The sequence below is a fragment of the Leptinotarsa decemlineata genome, unplaced genomic scaffold (assembly GCF_025532065.1).
Source record: "Leptinotarsa decemlineata unplaced genomic scaffold, Ldec_3_MD MMD2_tig00026282_RagTag_RagTag, whole genome shotgun sequence".
NCBI lineage: Eukaryota > Metazoa > Arthropoda > Insecta > Coleoptera > Chrysomelidae > Leptinotarsa > Leptinotarsa decemlineata.
Window position 1 is genome coordinate 19465198 of NW_027412668.1, and position 21132 is coordinate 19486329.

The following is a 21132-nucleotide window of genomic DNA, read 5'->3' on the forward strand; positions in this document are numbered from 1 at the left end:
ATGAACAAATCCTTTGAAACAGGAATATTTCCAGATCCTCTCAAAACTGCTGAGGTGTTACCAGTACGCAAGGAAGGTGATATAGGAAATCCGTCAAACTTTCAACCAATCTCTTTTCTATGTACATTTAAATTACCGAAAAACTTGTAAAAGTGAACATTATATCATTCATCAAAAAGTATACAGTTTTGACTGCAAATCAATTTGGCTTTCAAACTGGACGCCAGCTTAAATAATGAGAAGATGGCTGCTACAGTGTTTTGTGACTTCTTCAAAGCTTTCGACTGTGTGAGTCATAAAATACTACCGCAGAAGCTTTCTTATAATGGTGTGAGGGGGGTAGCTTAAGAATGCAGTTCGGAAATGGTAATTCCTTGTCTGGACCAATTTTGTTACCTCTCTATATAAATGATATAACTACTTAATACTCGACACAAAGAAAGCAAATAGTGAAAATGAACAGGACACTAAGCAATCAAAAAAAAATTGAAAATGCATTACCACATCTGAATTAGGCCCTATTTCATTTAACTTTTATATCAACAGTATATTTTCACTTGAGTATAGGGGCGATATTATTGGATATACTGATGATTCCGCGATATTGTATAAGGGGGAAACATGGAAAGAATATGGAAAAAAATTGTACAAGAATTTCGTTGTATTAACTAACCACTTTGACCGTTTGTTAGTTACACACTATATGCCTTTCATAACATGTCAAGCATATCTCCTACTCAACAATATTGAAATCCATGGGATGATTATTGATATACATATCAGATGAGACCAGCATGTTGAATACATGATTAAGAAATTATAGTCAATAGCATACGACTTTAGAATACTGAAAGTATGTTTACCAATCTAACAACTGAAAAAACTATATTTTTTGACTGAATGTTAAATATAACTTCAGCAAGAATGAAACAAATAATTAAACACGATCATAACACACAAAATAAAACGAAGACCACTCTTCCCCAGGTTTAAAAAACACTATTCCAACATTCGTACACCTATATCGAGATATCAACTAAGATGTACATTCCTTTATATAGGTATTCAAGAGTCAATTTTTTCTATAATTATTTCATTATTATTGTCAAGTCACTGACCATTGTGTATGACCAAATACAAAAGAATTCTTGAAAATCAACAATATCAATGGAGTATCCAGCCCATATACTTCATAATCTAATAATCTACAAAACTTGCAGAGAAATAAAGAATTCCATGATTTTTAAAAACAAACATAAATGATACATTTGAAACAATTCTTCAACACAAAAAGTTCTCAACTTTCTTTATTCATTTCCTTCAGGTTGAATGAAGTATATTCAATCAAAAACTCTTTTAAATTTCACTTAATCATTCAGCAGAATTAAAATCAAATTCTTTGGCTTTAAAACTATTTTTGGTTGAATTCCTAAGTTGTTGGTTTTCGTATCATGTATGTATGTAAATGATTGTTACTTTATATCAAGTAATAATGCTAGCTAGGAATCTGAAATCCTACCTTACAGATGGAGGCCATAATGGAAAGAGGCAGACTCCTATAGCACCCAACACCAATAAAGTACCAATTATCCAATAATGGAAGGGAATAGGATCGTATATCCAAACATAAGCATCTAAAGTGTCAACAAATCTTTGATCATTATGCATTTCCAATCTGATTTTTTTCTTGCGCTTTTCTTTTTCTGGCTAAAATATACATACCTACATTCTAGAGTATGAATAAATATATAAAGAAAATAATATAACAATAATAATATCAACTTAAAAGTTTCAGACTTTTCTTCATAAATAACCGTTGTGAGATTATGAAACCTACTTTTTGTTCTTTGTTTCCCTCAACAACACTACTTTCAGCATCTGTTCCTTTATCTTTTTCTTTTTTCTCCTCATCACCTGAGTCCTTCTTCTCTTTTTCTTTCTTCTTTCCTTTCTTGCTTTTCAATTCTTGTTCATCAACTGGAACTTTACGTGCTCTATGAAAAAACTTATGTGTCAGCATTATGTGAAGATAATCACATATTTCCTCTCTGGATTTGAAAAGTGGATCCTCATTTGTTGCAAATGTTGATTCCAATAGAGCATCAACAGCTCTAGAACCTAAAACAATGGAAGATAATATAACGACCGTATATATATATATATATATATATATATATATATATATATATATATATATATATATATATATATATATATATATATATATATATATATATATATAGTGGATTTTCGGGAATTCGGTCTGTTCAGAAAGTAAATGTACTCTTTTTGAGCTGTCCGAGCTTTCGCTAATGATATTATTAGCTTTATCAAGGGTTGTAATATAAAAAAGAACAAATATATATATATATATATATATATATATATATATATATATATATATATATATATATATATATATATCCAACTATCAATAGAGCTTCCGTACATTTACAATTTTCTATCAATCGGGCGTCCGGTTTCAATGAGGCGTCCATATATGGACGCCGAATTGTTTCACCATGCCAGGCAGTTCAGAGGTTCCCTATCTTCCATCTGACAAAATTTCAGATGGGCGCCTATTTATCAATTTCATTGTCAAAATTATATGTATTGGCGTATATTCTAGTTGAGTCTTTTTTATTTTGGTGGCGCTCGGGAGGTACGCGTATACTTGTGCCGTATATTTTTCATACATGTGAGCGATTATGAGGCGTCCATATAACTGACAACAATGCAATAGTTTTTGCGAGAGGGAAGTCTTAATGATTTGTTAGAAATATCGTTGATTTGGTATGTTTGTAGGTCGGCGCCGGTTTCATACACAGGGTGACAATTTATAAAACTTACAAGGTCTATCTCTGAGCAACCAAATAAAATATAAGAAATCACTGAAAACAACTTTCATAATACAAAGGGAGAAACAAATGATGTGATGACTAACTTGTTTTTTCTCTCACACCCTTGCCCCCAGCCACCACAACTTCATATTTTTGAAAGGCAACCACCTACTTGTGATACATTATCTGAAAGCTCTTAAGATATGCTCTTCAATGGTACTCTTCAAAGCTACATTCGATGCAGTAAGTTTTGGTTCATCAAATAAAAGAATTCATTCAGAATAAATTTTATTTTCTATTATTAATTTAGTAAATTTTCAAAAACATGATTTTTACCGTCGTAGCATTAATATTAAGACTTGAATATTTTACGCCTCTTCTATTTTTTTTTATTCGTCTCGATAATAGATGGGGATAGATAGGAAAGGAGAGTGGCACCTTGTTTTAGAGGTCTTTCGAATACCTTTACTACTCTGTCAACAGAAAATTTTTGTGACGATTAGTTTTCGAGATAATTTGAAGTTTTAAAGGTATTTGCATTGAGTTCAACTCTTTTTAAAATAAATCAAATTGTTTTTAAGGTGCAAGTTACGTTCAGAACTCTCATAAAAAAAATAAATGTTTGCTTTTTATGACAACCTGCTAATACGTGTCCATTTGATGTCGAATTATTTGTTTATTACGAGGAGATTTCTCCGGGGGATGGGGTTGGTTACCACCATTACATTTTAGGTAAATTGAGTGGCACCTACTTATGAAGGTTGAATTGCCTCTTCAAGAAGTTGTTAATAAGAATCACCGGTTGAATTTCCATCAATGAAAAATGAACCTATAATATGATTGCCTAATATTCCGGCCCAGATATTCAACTTTTGGGGATGTTGGGTATGTATTTCTGCGTATTGTCTTGGGTTTTCATCCGACCAATAACGGCAATTGTAACGGTTCACGCAACCATTTGAATAAAATGAGCTTTCGTCCGAATAACAGATGTTATAAAGCAGTTCGGGATTTTGCATTAATATTTCACTCATGCCCTCACAAAACTCCTGTCTTCGGTCAAAATCATCCTCATTGAGTTCACGAACAAGTTTAATTTTGTAAGGATGGTATTTGTGGTTTTTAAGGATTCTCCATGCGATCATATGGCTTATTCCTGCCATTGCGGATAAACCTCTGGTACTTAACCTGGGATTGGCGATGACTTGACCAAACACTACAATAGCATTATCGTCATTCACTACCCTTCTCTGAACATCACTTTTTTCATTTAAAACCGAACCTGTCTCCCTGAATTTTGTGACCAAATCCAGAACGTGATTTCTGCTTAGGTGTTTACCAGGTTTTTGCTCGTTAAATAAAATTGATGTTTTATTAGCATTTTGGTCGTTGCCAAAAAATGAAGCAATAACTGAAACCCTTTCGGCAGTAGTGAAAGAAATGTTTAAACAAATAACAATACACGACCCGTTTCAACAAAACAATCGAACGTTGTTATTTAACAAAAAATTGATAAGAAGAACTGCTTAAAATTTTTTTTTATTTAGGCATACAAGTTACCGAGTGGTCTGTCTAATGTATTATCAACATGGCAATTTTAACTTCAAATTATCTCGAAAACTAATCGTTACAAAAATTTTCTTTTAACAGAGTTGTGAAGGTATTCGAAAGACCTTTAAAACAAGGTGCCACTCGACCTACTTTCCCCATCTAAATAAAGGTCGTCGGACGCACCTCTCTGAGGGGGTGCGTACTACAAAAAATCTGATTAGTCTGAAAGGTGTCCCCCTTCAATTAGAAATCGACGTGTCCGAGCTTTTTTGAAAATCTTACTTTTTATATTCAAAAACGGCTCTGTTAGGTTTTCGTTGTTACACACTGTATATAGAAGAAAATGTAAATGGCGAAATGTATGATCACATGCTAGAAAGATCTATCGAACCTCGGATAGTTCATGAATTAGAGAATCACAGAGACATACACGGCAATTTATCTTTGAAAGAAAATGTATTACATTTTCAACAGAATGGGGAACCTTATTATTTTGTAGTTCCAGTTATTCAATGGTTAGATAATAATTATGCTGATCAATGTATTGGAAGAAGAGATTCTACTGAATGGCCTCTCACATCCCTGGACCTATCTCCTCTAGATTTTTTCCTCTGGGCCACTTACTTAAAATAGGTTGTTTTAAAGACGACGCAATCTGATTCAATAAAGCCACTGAAGGAAAGAATAATCCAAGAATGCTGAGCTATTTTCAGAGAAACATTTGCCAATGTTTCGGAATGACTTTCGGAAATGAAAATTGCGAAAGTTATAAACAATTTAGTGAAAAATAAAAAATGGGTCCAGTTTTTTGGAAATATGTCAAAAACTAATTGGAATTTTCAAAATCGAAAAAAAAAAATTCGAAAAGAGGAAGAAATTTCCTATCGAAAAGTCCTGACTACCGGAACTGTAGGACCAATATTTATAATTTTCCCGGAGCTCTGAAATAGAGCTCTAAATCGGGTGTTTAGCCGCGTGTAGGCCGTGCGTGTTTAGGTTAATTTTACAAAAAAAAATTTATAGCATATAAAATATATAAATTGGGGAATGAAAAAATTCAGTCATATACTCAAAAGATAAATTAACAGTAATCTGTCGGTAAAAAATTTTTAATGCAATTATTAGATTTATTATGCTATTGTTAATTAACAATTTTTTATCACTCGATTATCATTATTGCAAGTGTGATATTTTTCAAACTAAAAGTGTGGAATTTTTTTCCTTCCATAGAGTTATGATTATAACGGTTAGGAATTGATTTACTTCCAAAATATTGAAAAATTATTATTTTTCAGTTATTTATTAACCATTTACTGCATTTTTGAATTAAAAAGTTTATTAAATAATCGAAGAACAATTTTTTTTTGATTATTATTATTAGTATATTTTTTTTCAAATCAGAAGCTACATAAAAATATTTTTTTTATTTCATCACTTATTGTTTAAAACTTTGTTATAAATTCGATAAAAAATGGAGTGAATAAAAAAATGCATGGTTTTTTTCATTCATCAATTGCAACTGGAACAAAAATGAAATGAAAACATTCATTTGTTTATAACAAATTGTTTATTCAATACACAATGGAGAATTTTAAAAATTAAATTGTTTTTGTTCCGAATTAAAAACAAGATGAATAATTATTTTAAAAAATTGGTTTCTTAATATTATTAATTGGTGGTAAAAAAATTGTTACTCAACAAATGCGTTTTTTTGCATTGTAAAAATTTCTTCAAGAGACAATTGAAAAAAATCATGATTTTTATCAAAAATTAAGATCCAAAAAAAATTCAATCATGTTATAAACAATGCATTTGTTTATAATAAATTTTTAAACAATGAGTGATAAAAATTTTAAAGAAATATGTTCATCTAACTTCTGATTTGTTGATGATCGAGCGATAGAAAATTGTTAATTAACAATAGCGTAATAAATCGAATAACTGCAATAAACATTTTTTACCGACAGATTATTGTTCATTTATCATTTGAGTATATGCCTGAATTCTTTCATTCCTTAATTTATATATTTTAAATGCTGAAATTTTTTTTAGTAAAAATGGCCCAAACAGGCACGGCTCACGCGCGGCCAGACAGCCGATTTCGAGCTCATTTTCAGGGCTTCGGGAAAATTATATATATTGGTCCTACAGTTCCGGGAGTTGAAACTTTTTTATAGGAAATTTCTTCCTATTTTCGAATTTTCGATTTTGAAAATCTCAATTAGTTTTAGAAATATTTTCAAAAAATTAAATCCATTCTTTATTATTCTCTAAATTGTTTATAACTTTTGCTATTTTCATTTTCGGAAGTCGTCCGTTTTCAAAAACTTTCTAGACGCTATTCCGAATCGAATGACACCTCAACCATAATTTTCGGAGACTGCTGAAGAAAGTTCGGAAAAAAGCACTTCTTGATCAGATTAGTCAAGTTCAAACATAGCTGAACAATCTTACAACAGCTACAGATTGGGGATGAGAAAAAACAGAGACTCTGTTTTTGCCCATGAAAACACCATAATCATTGGCAGGTTTAGAATTACTGAAACTAGTTCATTGTAGTTGCATAGTAGGTATCTAACTGCAGTAAAACTTAAAGCAGTAGAAAAACAGTGATGAGTGCATCCGATGTTGTTGGGATGATGACAATTTCAACTTCGAGTACGGCATGATTGTTGATCAACAAAATACTAACCATCCAGTATATCGAAAACTGATTCAGGCATTCTACGTATCAAACTCAGATACTAACTCTGACGGTTAAGAATGCGTTAATAATAAATTGTTTTGGTAATAAATGATAAAATTAATTATGAAAAATGTTTCTGTCAATTTGTAGAGAAATGTCAATTATGATTTTCAAAATAGAAAACATTCTCCGAATAATCATTTGAACATTCGAGATATATAAAAAAACGTTCATAAACAATTAAAAATCGTATTTTTTTCTGAATATCATATTATGAAGATAAAAATTTTTTGAATTCCCATACGGTCATACACAATTTATAAACAAATTGCGCTAAAACAGTTTGTTCAACTTACCGAATGTCTTTATTTGATACAGAAACAGGATATAATGATAAATATATAGAAAAATTAAAACAATATGTTATGTTACTAAAAAAAATCATAATGAACAAAATATAATGTTTTTGAACTTTTATAATGTGATCTTGTGGAGCACATTGATAAAAAGAGATTCACGTTCATTACAAGACCAAACACGACTATGATACGATATTTCATCATGGAATCCTAGTGCCTATCTTCCGGCTCCATCATCAGATCAGCTCCAGAGTACCTACCATATTGTCATCAAAATCACATAAAACTGCCAATTTTCATAACGCTACGATCTTTAAAAGATGGTTAAATTAGTTTTCTTAGATTTGACTACATAGTTACATACATACATACAGGTCGACCTAATAAAAGCGTATTAAAAACGAAAAACTCTAGAAAAAATTAAAAAATATTTAGGTCAGTCCTTAAAGAAATATTGAAAAATGCATGACTCGAAAAATCGTATACCATACACGGAAATGAATCTTGACAGGTCTTGATGCCTTCTAGATGGCTATCCTGTGTAGTGTGTATCAGCCAAATGGAATAAATATGACACTGAGTAAATATGACTGTGCTCAACAAAACACTCAGGCACGTCCAATTTTCAACAACCAAATTTTTCAATGCTCAATAACTCAGTTAACGGGAACAACAACTCGACCACGTTCTCGGGCTTTGCAACCGTTACCACATCGCCTCTGATAATGTATACCGCAGTAGTAGACGAAACGTCAGGCATAAAAACCTGCAAACCACGCAAACGCTGAAAACAGATTTTACACTGTCATCTACGGCCGTGAATATTTACATTCTTTGGTAATTCATATTATTTATCCTATCGTCTGTCATTTTGGCGTCTTCAACTAGTTTGAATACTTTGAATTCTTGCTGTTTTCTAATGGAAATATACAATGAACTTTTTGTAATTAAAGTTGAACTTTCAATAATCACACCATGCATGTGTCGGTTTCACTTCTCCTATCATTATATTCGGCTCGCTTAAATATCATACAGTGTTAAAATGGAAATATGCCAACCAAGACAAAAATTATCGAATGATATTGAAAATTTCGTTATGGAATAAACTTTTCATGATCAGTCAATATCACTTGGTACCTATGTAAAAATGAAATACATACCGGCTACCTGAAATCCATACGCAATTTGTCGTTGGCACAACGCTTGTTGAAAAACAGATGTGAAGAAATTAAAACCCACTTGCTGCCTACATTTAATGCGGTAAATATTGGCAACGTTGTAAGGATTCCCAATAATCTATTTCATGTATGAAAATATACTTATTGGACTCCCTATTATCAATCAGATGTCTGATGATGGTGTATACTGAGGAGTTCTTATGAATGTTTGACGGACGGACGCTCTACTATCGAATCAATAGTGAACTCAATTTTTTTATGGTGGTAAAAATGTCATGCCAGCCTACAGAAATCAGTTTTCTAGTACTTACCATGAAATATATTCGGTAAATTCTTCAAATTATGATGGACGCCCTATCAGCGCATTCAATGTATGGATGCCATATTGATATCGGGATGTATATATATATATATATATATATATATACAGTGCTAGTCAAAAGTCCCCTCCCCCCCTCGTATCTTTGGAACGGGTATACTTATAATAATGAAATTTGGAGGGTGGAAATAAACGGATGTAGGCTTCTTAACTGGTCATAACAGGTGACGCAATAGTCATAACTGACGTCACAAGGCCACTGTGACCAAAAATTTTAAATGGGACCCTATGGCAAGTGACAGCTCGTTTGAAAGGTATTGAAAATACCTATTCAGTCATACCAATTTTGTTTGGGTTTCGGCTGATTTTGATTGATAAATTGAAGAAATACGAAAATTATTGTTTCGCATTTAATTAATAAAGATTTTAAAGTACGCCTCTGGTTCATTGTCAAAAAGGTTGACGTGTTTGAATTATCTACTTGTCAAAAGTGTTTATACCTTGAAAATTTACCTAAGCTATTGTTTAACGAGACGTTTAAGTGTTTACATAGGCAAAATGGTACGTACGTGTAGCCGACAAAGTAGCAGCTATCTTAATAATTGGTGAATGTAGAAACAATTTCCATGCAGCGGAACGACTGTTTAATGAGAGGTACCCCGATCGCCCTATATCGAGGGTTTATTTGAGGGAGCTTCTTCGGAAGTTTGAAGCATCAGGTAGTGTTCAAGATGCCAAACGATCTGGTCGACCAACAATTAGTGATGACAAAAAAATTGACATACTTGGAGAAATGGTAGGGAACCCTACTTCTTCCACAGCCCAAGTTGCGTCTATCTGTGAAGTCAGTCAAAGGACAGTACATAGGGTGTTGGCTACAAACAAATTTCATCCATACAAATTAAAAATGGTGCACCAACTTTCAGATGATGACCCCGACCGAAGACTAGAATTCTGTGAAACTATGTCCGATAAAATGAACCAACAACCAACAACAACATACAGACAATTTGTTTTAGTGACGAAAGTACTTTCTTTCTCAATGGAAATGTTAACACTCAAAATGTGAGGTATTGGAGTGACACAAATCCTCACATCTTTCGTGAAAAACATACTCAATTTCCAGAAAAAGTAAATGTTTGGGCAGGTATTTTGGGAAACCACATAGTTGGGCCTCTTTTTCTCAATGCTAACTTAACCGGTGAATTGTATCTGGAGATGTTACAAACTGATATTGAGGCGTTAATTCTTGAAATTCTAGAAGATAATCCAGATGAATTCGACAATTTGGAAATAACGTTTCAACAAGATGGTGCTCCTGCACACTATTACGGTGCAGTAAGACGTTACCTAGATGAAGAATATCGTGGTAGATGGATTGGACGACGAGGTTCGATCGAATGGCCAGCTCGGTCACCGGACCTTACACCATTAGATTTTTTTCTATGGGGGTACTTGAAATCTAAGGTTTACGCTACAGCACCTGACAGTATTGCCATTTTGAAACAACGAATTGTTGAAGAATGTAGGGCAATTTCCGCTGACACACTGGGACGAGTACGACAAGAGTTTAGCAATAGGATGCATTACTGCCAGGAAGTAGATGGAGCACATTTTGAACACTTATTACAAGAACTGGTTCTTAAATCTTTATTAATTAAATGCGAAACTATAATTTTCGTATTTATTCAATTTATCAATCAAAATCAGCCGAAACCCAAACAAAATTGATATGACTGAATAGGTATTTTCAATACCTTTCAAACGAGCTGTCACTTGCCATAGGGTCCCATTTAAAATTTTTGGTCACAGTGGCCTTGTGACGTCATTTATGACTATTGCGTCACCTGTTATGACCAGTTAAGAAGCCTACATCCGTTTATTTCCACCCTCCAAATTTCATTATTAGAAGTATACCCGTTCAAAAGATACGAGGGGGGGAGGGGACTTTTGACTAGCACTGTATATATATATATATTACAATGTAGGTTTTCACGGATGGTAGAATATGATGTGTTGTTTTTCTGGGTGTTCATCCGTTGTGTACTATTCGATATTACATTTTGTTTTCAATCGAGGACCGCCTGCCTGGTACTGACGATGCCTGATTATATATATATATATATATATATATATATATATATATATATATATATATATACATCCCGATATCAATATGGCATCCATACATTGAATGTGCTGATAGGGCGTCCATCATAATTTGAAGAATTTACCGAATATATTTCATGGTAAGTACTAGAAAACTGATTTCTGTAGGCTGGCATGACATTTTTACCACCATAAAAAAATTGAGTTCACTATTGATTCGATAGTAGAGCGTCCGTCCGTCAAACATTCATAAGAACTCCTCAGTATACACCATCATCAGACATCTGATTGATAATAGGGAGTCCAATAAGTATATTTTCATACATGAAATAGATTATTGGGAATCCTTACAACGTTGCCAATATTTACCGCATTAAATGTAGGCAGCAAGTGGGTTTTAATTTCTTCACATCTGTTTTTCAACAAGCGTTGTGCCAACGACAAATTGCGTATGGATTTCAGGTAGCCGGTATGTATTTCATTTTTACATAGGTACCAAGTGATATTGACTGATCATGAAAAGTTTATTCCATAACGAAATTTTCAATATCATTCGATAATTTTTGTCTTGGTTGGCATATTTCCATTTTAACACTGTATGATATTTAAGCGAGCCGAATATAATGATAGGAGAAGTGAAACCGACACATGCATGGTGTGATTATTGAAAGTTCAACTTTAATTACAAAAAGTTCATTGTATATTTCCATTAGAAAACAGCAAGAATTCAAAGTATTCAAACTAGTTGAAGACGCCAAAATGACAGACGATAGGATAAATAATATGAATTACCAAAGAATGTAAATATTCACGGCCGTAGATGACAGTGTAAAATCTGTTTTCAGCGTTTGCGTGGTTTGCAGGTTTTTATGCCTGACGTTTCGTCTACTACTGCGGTATACATTATCAGAGGCGATGTGGTAACGGTTGCAAAGCCCGAGTTCGTGGTCGAGTTGTTGTTCCCGTTAACTGAGTTATTGAGCATTGAAAAATTTGGTTGTTGAAAATTGGACGTGCCTGAGTGTTTTGTTGAGCACAGTCATATTTACTCAGTGTCATATTTATTCCATTTGGCTGATACACACTACACAGGATAGCCATCTAGAAGGCATCAAGACCTGTCAAGATTCATTTCCGTGTATGGTATACGATTTTTCGAGTCATGCATTTTTCAATATTTCTTTAAGGACTGACCTAAATATTTTTTAATTTTTTCTAGAGTTTTTCGTTTTTAATACGCTTTTATTAGGTCGACCTGTATGTATGTATGTAACTATGTAGTCAAATCTAAGAAAACTAATTTAACCATCTTTTAAAGATCGTAGCGTTATGAAAATTGGCAGTTTTATGTGATTTTGATGACAATATGGTAGGTACTCTGGAGCTGATCTGATGATGGAGCCGGAAGATAGGCACTAGGATTCCATGATGAAATATCGTATCATAGTCGTGTTTGGTCTTGTAATGAACGTGAATCTCTTTTTATCAATGTGCTCCACAAGATCACATTATAAAAGTTCAAAAACATTATATTTTGTTCATTATGATTTTTTTTAGTAACATAACATATTGTTTTAATTTTTCTATATATTTATCATTATATCCTGTTTCTGTATCAAATAAAGACATTCGGTAAGTTGAACAAACTGTTTTAGCGCAACTTGTTTATAAATTGTGTATGACCGTATGGGAATTCAAAAAATTTTTATCTTCATAATATGATATTCAGAAAAAAATACGATTTTTAATTGTTTATGAACGTTTTTTTATATATCTCGAATGTTCAAATGATTATTCGGAGAATGTTTTCTATTTTGAAAATCATAATTGACATTTCTCTACAAATTGACAGAAACATTTTTCATAATTAATTTTATCATTTATTACCAAAACAATTTATTATTAACGCATTCTTAACCGTCAGAGTTAGTATCTGAGTTTGATACGTAGAATGCCTGAATCAGTTTTCGATATACTGGATGGTTAGTATTTTGTTGATCAACAATCATGCCGTACTCGAAGTTGAAATTGTCATCATCCCAACAACATCGGATGCACTCATCACTGTTTTTCTACTGCTTTAAGTTTTACTGCAGTTAGATACCTACTATGCAACTACAATGAACTAGTTTCAGTAATTCTAAACCTGCCAATGATTATGGTGTTTTCATGGGCAAAAACAGAGTCTCTGTTTTTTCTCATCCCCAATCTGTAGCTGTTGAAAGATTGTTAAGCTATGTTTGAACTTGACTAATCTGATCAAGAAGTGCTTTTTTCCGAACTTTCTTCAGCAGTCTCTGAAAATTATGGTTGAGGTGTCATTCGATTCGGAATAGCGTCTAGAAAGTTTTTGAAAACGGACGACTTCCGAAAATGAAAATAGCAAAAGTTATAAACAATTTAGAGAATAATAAAGAATGGATTTAATTTTTTGAAAATATTTCTAAAACTAATTGAGATTTTCAAAATCGAAAATTCGAAAATAGGAAGAAATTTCCTATAAAAAAGTTTCAACTCCCGGAACTGTAGGACCAAAAAAATTTCAGCATTTAAAATATATAAATTAAGGAATGAAAGAATTCAGGCATATACTCAAATGATAAATGAACAATAATCTGTCGGTAAAAAATGTTTATTGCAGTTATTCGATTTATTACGCTATTGTTAATTAACAATTTTCTATCGCTCGATCATCAACAAATCAGAAGTTAGATGAACATATTTCTTTAAAATTTTTATCACTCATTGTTTAAAAATTTATTATAAACAAATGCATTGTTTATAACATGATTGAATTTTTTTTGGATCTTAATTTTTGATAAAAATCATGATTTTTTTCAATTGTCTCTTGAAGAAATTTTTACAATGCAAAAAAACGCATTTGTTGAGTAACAATTTTTTACCACCAATTAATAATATTAAGAAACCAATTTTTTTAAATAATTATTCATCTTGTTTTTAATTCGGAACAAAAACAATTAAATTTTTAAAATTCTCCATTGTGTATTGAATAAACAATTTGTTATAAACAAATGAATGTTTTCATTTCATTTTTGTTCCAGTTGCAATTGATGAATGAAAAAAACCATGCATTTTTTTATTCACTCCATTTTTTATCGAATTTATAACAAAGTTTTAAACAATAAGTGATGAAATAAAAAAAATATTTTTATGGCGCTTCTGATTTGAAAAAAAAATATACTAATAATAATAATCAAAAAAAAATTGTTCTTCGATTATTTAATAAACTTTTTATTTCAAAAATGCAGTAAATGGTTAATAAATAACTGAAAAATAATAATTTTTCAATATTTTGGAAGTAAATCAATTCCTAACCGTTATAATCATAACTCTATGGAAGGAAAAAAATTCCACACTTTTAGTTTGAAAAATATCACACTTGCAATAATGATAATCGAGTGATAAAAAATTGTTAATTAACAATAGCATAATAAATCTAATAATTGCATTAAAAATTTTTTACCGACAGATTACTGTTAATTTATCTTTTGAGTATATGACTGAATTTTTTCATTCCTCAATTTATATATTTTATATGCTATAAATTTTTTTTTGTAAAATTAACCTAAACACGCACGGCCTACACGCGGCTAAACACCCGATTTAGAGCTCTATTTCAGAGCTCCGGGAAAATTATAAATATTGGTCCTACAGTTCCGGTAGTCAGGACTTTTCGATAGGAAATTTCTTCCTCTTTTCGAATTTTTTTTTTTCGATTTTGAAAATTCCAATTAGTTTTTGAGATATTTCCAAAAAACTGGACCCATTTTTTATTTTTCACTAAATTGTTTATAACTTTCGCAATTTTCATTTCCGAAAGTCATTCCGAAACATTGGCAAATGTTTCTCTGAAAATAGCTCAGCATTCTTGGATTATTCTTTCCTTCAATGGCTTTATTGAATCAGATTGCGTCGTCTTTAAAACAACCTATTTTAAGTAAGTGGCCCAGAGGAAAAAATCTAGAGGAGATAGGTCCAGGGATGTGAGAGGCCATTCAGTAGAATCTCTTCTTCCAATACATTGATCAGCATAATTATTATCTAACCATTGAATAACTGGAACTACAAAATAATAAGGTTCCCCATTCTGTTGAAAATGTAATACATTTTCTTTCAAAGATAAATTGCCGTGTATGGCTCTGTGATTCTCTAATTCATGAACTATCCGAGGTTCGATAGATCTTTCTAGCATGTGATCATACATTTCGCCATTTACATTTTCTTCTATATACAGTGTGTAACAACGAAAACCTAACAGAGCCGTTTTTGAATATAAAAAGTAAGATTTTCAAAAAAGCTCGGACACGTCGATTTCTAATTGAAGGGGGACACCTTTCAGACTAATCAGATTTTTTGTAGTACGCACCCCCTCAGAGAGGTGCGTCCGACGACCTTTATTTAGATGGGGAAAGTAGGTCGAGTGGCACCTTGTTTTAAAGGTCTTTCGAATACCTTCACAACTCTGTTAAAAGAAAATTTTTGTAACGATTAGTTTTCGAGATAATTTGAAGTTAAAATTGCCATGTTGATAATACATTAGACAGACCACTCGGTAACTTGTATGCCTAAATAAAAAAAATTTTAAGCAGTTCTTCTTATCAATTTTTTGTTAAATAACAACGTTCGATTGTTTTGTTGAAACGGGTCGTGTATTGTTATTTGTTTAAACATTTCTTTCACTACTGCCGAAAGGGTTTCAGTTATTGCTTCATTTTTTGGCAACGACCAAAATGCTAATAAAACATCAATTTTATTTAACGAGCAAAAACCTGGTAAACACCTAAGCAGAAATCACGTTCTGGATTTGGTCACGAAATTCAGGGAGACAGGTTCGGTTTTAAATGAAAAAAGAGATGTTCAGAGAAGGGTAGTGAATGACGATAATGCGATTGTAGTGTTTGGTCAAGTCATCGCCAATCCCAGGTTAAGTACCAGAGGTTTATCCGCAATGGCAGGAATAAGCCATATGATCGCATGGAGAATCCTTAAAAACCACAAATACCATCCTTACAAAATTAAACTTGTTCGTGAACTCAATGAGGATGATTTTGACCGAAGACAGGAGTTTTGTGAGGGCATGAGTGAAATATCAATGCAAAATCCCGAACTGCTTTATAACATCTGTTATTCGGACGAAAGCTCATTTTATTCAAATGGTTGCGTGAACCGTTACAATTGCCGTTATTGGTCGGATGAAAACCCAAGACAATACGCAGAAATACATACCCAACATCCCCAAAAGTTGAATATCTGGGAGGGAATATTAGGCAATCATATTATAGGTTCATTTTTCATTGATGGAAATTCAACCGGTGATTCTTATTAACAACTTCTTGAAGAGGCAATTCAACCTTCATAAGTAGGTGCCACTCAATTTACCTAAAATGTAATGGTGGTAACCAACCCCATCCCCCGGAGAAATCTCCTCGTAATAAACAAATAATTCGACATCAAATGGACACGTATTAGCAGGTTGTCATAAAAAGCAAAAATTTATTTTTTTTATGAGAGTTCTGAACGTAACTTGCACCTTAAAAACAATTTGATTTATTTTAAAAAGAGTTGAACTCAATGCAAATACCTTTAAAACTTCAAATTATCTCGAAAACTAATCGTCACAAAAATTTTCTGTTGACAGAGTAGTAAAGGTATTCGAAAGACCTCTAAAACAAGGTGCCACTCTCCTTCCCTATCTATCCCTATCTATTATCGAGACGAATAAAAAAAAATAGAAGAGGCGTAAAATATTCAAGTCTTAATATTAATGCTACGATGGTAAAAATCATGTTTTTGAAAATTTACTAAATTAATAATAGAAAATAAAATTTATTCTGAATGAATTCTTTTATTTGATGAACCAAAACTTACTGCATCGAATGTAGCTTTGAAGAGTACCATTGAAGAGCATATCTTAAGAGCTTTCAGATAATGTATCACAAGTAGGTGGTTGCCTTTCAAAAATATGAAGTTGTGGTGGCTGGGGGCAAGGGTGTGAGAGAAAAAACAAGTTAGTCATCACATCATTTGTTTCTCCCTTTGTATTATGAAAGTTGTTTTCAGCGATTTCTTATATTTTATTTGGTTGCTCAGAGATAGACCTTGTAAGTTTTCAAATTGTCACCCTGTGTATGAAACCGGCGCCGACCTACAAACATACCAAATCAACGATATTTCTAACAAATCATTGAGACTTCCCTCTCGCAAAAACTATTGCATTGTTGTCAGTTATATGGACGCCTCATAATCGCTCACATGTATGAAAAATATACGGCACAAGTATACGCGTACCTCCCGAGCGCCACCAAAATAAAAAAGACTCAACTAGAATATACGCCAATACATATAATTTTGACAATGAAATTGATAAATAGGCGCCCATCTGAAATTTTGTCAGATGGAAGATAGGGAACCTCTGAACTGCCTGGCATGGTGAAACAATTCGGCGTCCATATATGGACGCCTCATTGAAACCGGACGCCCGATTGATAGAAAATTGTAAATGTACGGAAGCTCTATTGATAGTTGGATATATATATATATATATATATATATATATATATATATATATATATATATATATATTTGAATGATGCAACTAACTTTTCTTTACTTTCAGTATTTTAATATTGAATGTGAGTCACAAAATTTTACAATTTTTTTTAATATGAGTAGTGCCTAGATGATGACAGTACGACCAGCTGTCAAAAGGGCTTGCAGATAATTAAATAGAAGTTATAAAGCTTCAAATCCTTTTTGTGACTCACATACAATATATATCTCTGCGTGCTATATATAGCACTCAAGAAAGTGGCAAACCATAGACACTTGTTTCGGGCTTTTGGCCCATCATCAGTATGGTGCAGCCAAGTGCAAGTACGGGCAACACTTGGTTGTCAAAAGAACCACAAATGCTCGGAGCCATCAGTAGAAGCCAGCCGCACATTTGTGGTTTCAGTTGATAGATCCTGTGTTTACAAGAATACAACCAACATCACCACCATTTATAGTATTACTTTTACCTGTAAAATATTCAACATTGTGATTTAAAAATTTTGTTTTTTTAATCTGCAAATTTTTCCTCATCCATTTGGCAACTTTAAACTCATCCTTTGTCGGCTTGTCTTCAATTTCCTCTCCGGGATGAACGTAGTCCTGCAAACAAAATTAATATATAATGATATTATAAACCAGCAAATCCTAAAAACACCCTAAATAAAATTGTTTTTGATAATTTTTTGTTTGAATATACACATAAGTATTGAGTAATTTTTTTTGTAGCTACAAAAAAGTTAATAAATCATTTATTTCATTGTGTAAAGAAATAATTATAAAAACGTCACCACACAAAACATATTTATTATATATTATTATCAGCAGCTTTCATTATTCAATATATATTAGGGTATAATAGTTTCAACTGAAAATTATCATCTTTAAATTGTTTTTAAATTTCTTATTAGGTACTTCTGAAAACTTACATCTTTCTTCCTCTTGCCTTTCTTCTTTTCCGCCATTTTGACAACTGTTCAAGTTCAAATGACAAGCGACAGCAAAAGAGCAAAACTCCAATGGCACAGTATAGAATAGAAGGTGTTTACTTCTATAGGCTGCCAATAGATTGTAGAAAACTTACAAAGCTTAAGGCACCTTTTCATGGATACTAAAATTTTTATTGAAGAGTAAAGACACAGTAAAATATAAAAGTTCATGTGGTTCTCGGGATTTTGACATGAGACAAATTCTTCAATTCATCAATGATTCGACAAAGAATCCGATGGATTCATCTATTGGTCCATTAAAAAGTTAACGCGTTTCTATCGGTTGTAGCAATCCTTCAGAAATTTTCTGTTGAAATTAAGAAATCGCCTATAAATGCTCACTAGATATGATTAATCTCATGAGAATTATAAATATACCAAAAAACACTTCTAATAGACAAAAGGTGTATATACGCATAGTTGGCAGACAGAAACCGACAATGAACAACCCGTCACAAGTCGCAAAGACAAGCTAATAGGACTGCTGTCTTCCCATCAACGTTAAGACAATCCAGAAAGTCAAGCCAAGTGTTGCGCAAGATCTACGCACTTGGGTTTTCAACTTTTATAGGGTGGGTGTGCCAAGCCAAGTAGCTATCGGAAGTGCTTTCTTCCTAGCGAGGATCGACATAGTACAGCACGAAGACAAAAACCGAAACTCCAAACAGTTGAAGCAGTCGCCGTTAGACTAAACATAAGGCGTCACGGACGCCTTGGATCTACTTGGTGTATCAACCCATTCAGGGAAACTTGAAGAGATCTGACATAGCAGAAATGTTCCCAGAACTCCGCCTAAAAGTGACCATTGGGTGATTTCAATGCAAAGTCGTATGAATGAAAACCGGAGAGACCAAGACCATGCGAGCATCCCCCAAAGAATCCAACATATACTATCCCATAGTGGACAATGATCTCAAAATACTCGACACGATGATGGACCTGGAGGACGTTACGACACGACTGCAACAAGCGGTCCAGTAATCCATGGCGTGAAACCCACGGGAAGTCCAGCCTCGCACTTCAATATCAACAAAATCAGAAAACGTCTGAAGAGACGATGCTAACGGACATTCGCTTCAATGGACAAGCGATGTATGAACAGAGCAAACAGTCTTCTGCAGCAAAAACTGCAAACCCTCCGAAACTGACATTAGACAACCCGATAGACAAAATTCAACATCGAAGACCAATTTGTATGGAAAATCCAGAAACTTCTGAGGAAGTGCCGCCAAAACTAGGGTATCATCTACAGCGATGGTGTCTTTTTTACCGACGAGGTGCAAAACGTCGAGCAACAGGTCGAACAGACGGTACGCAGAATCAAACGACAGCGAAAAGACGTCGCTTAAACTATAAGCACCACATCGGCGGAGAAACACAGAGATATTGTCAGAGGTGGAATAACGGTTATGGAGAATATCATCAACACCATATTCTGACTTCAACACTTCCTGTATTTTTCCTTGGAGACCACGGCCATCATGATCCTCAAACCCATCAAGAACCACATGTTTCCCGACAATCATAATGAGTTCAACCTCAACACCGAACACCCCAACCACTATCCCAAAATTGAATGCAGAGAACAAAGAGAATAGGGTACGTCCACGCCGATCAGGAAAAAACCGAAGCAATTGCCGACAATTCCAAAAAACGAACTGAAAAGAATTATGCCTGTCATCTTAACCGAAGAGATGGTGAATATCGAACAGGTCGAACAGACGGTGCACAGAATCAGATAACAGCGAAGGGAGAACGCACAACCCCACAATTCCGGAGGAAGTCAGAAATATATTCAGAAGGCACTAAAAGTTCTATTTAGGAAGGAAAATCTGACATTAACACCATACTTCGACTGCAACATTTGCGTAGTCACTCAAGAAGGCCACGGTCATTAATATTCCTAAGCCCAACAAGAACCTCACAAACCCCTACAATCATCATCCAAAATTAGATTGACTCCATTGGTGAGCCGATGCTGAAAAAACTCGAGGACCAAACCAAAAACCTGAACATCCTATAGTACGAACAGTTTAGATTCAGGCCGAAACACTCAACCACAAACCACCTACTATAGAGAGAGAGTAAGTAGTTTGTGCACTCAACAGAACTGCGAGTTCTAAAAGTGGTCGACTTTGATCAGGTTTCAATCTGAGAAAAATACCAAAACAAGATAAATAAGTATGCCATTCATTTAAGAAATCCTTATGCGTAACAATAGTAGAAAAATATTTTCTAAAATTTTTGTCAACTATTAAATTGAGAAGAGAAACAGTTTGAATAGAAATCATAACAAAATAGCTTGAACTTTCATTTTGTATCCCCAGCATCGACAACTATGGTATTTAGACACGTGTTCTGGGTAGGTATTTCAATGTTAACACCCAGACGTAGCTAGCATGTGGCTAAGAAGTATTGGTGCTATCAGCCATGTAACGTTGCAAAATAATAACATCTCCAACTAGATGAATTATCTCAAGAAAAATATCTGGTAGAGGAAGAAATTTAACCCGCCACCTTTCGATCGTAAG

General features: G+C 33.3%; 1 protein-coding gene across 2 annotated transcripts in view; it reads right to left on the reverse strand.

Moving 5' to 3' along the window:
- Trp1 (Translocation protein 1) overlaps window positions 1-18694 on the reverse strand; it is a 26018-nt gene extending 7324 nt beyond the window's left edge. The window contains exons 1-4 of one of the 2 annotated variants that reach the window (XM_074179984.1): window positions 18542-18694; window positions 18083-18215; window positions 1838-2118; window positions 1520-1707 (exon numbers count right to left, since the gene is read on the reverse strand). In XM_074179984.1, the coding sequence (XP_074036085.1) occupies window positions 1520-1707; window positions 1838-2118; window positions 18083-18215; window positions 18542-18577 (638 nt within the window). In that variant the 5' untranslated portion in view covers window positions 18578-18694. Of the gene's footprint in view, window positions 1-1519; window positions 1708-1837; window positions 2119-18082; window positions 18216-18403; window positions 18431-18541 lie in introns of those variants that run through there. The other variant, XM_074179985.1, reaches the window with a different exon arrangement.
- Window positions 18695-21132: the final 2438 nt, after the last annotated feature.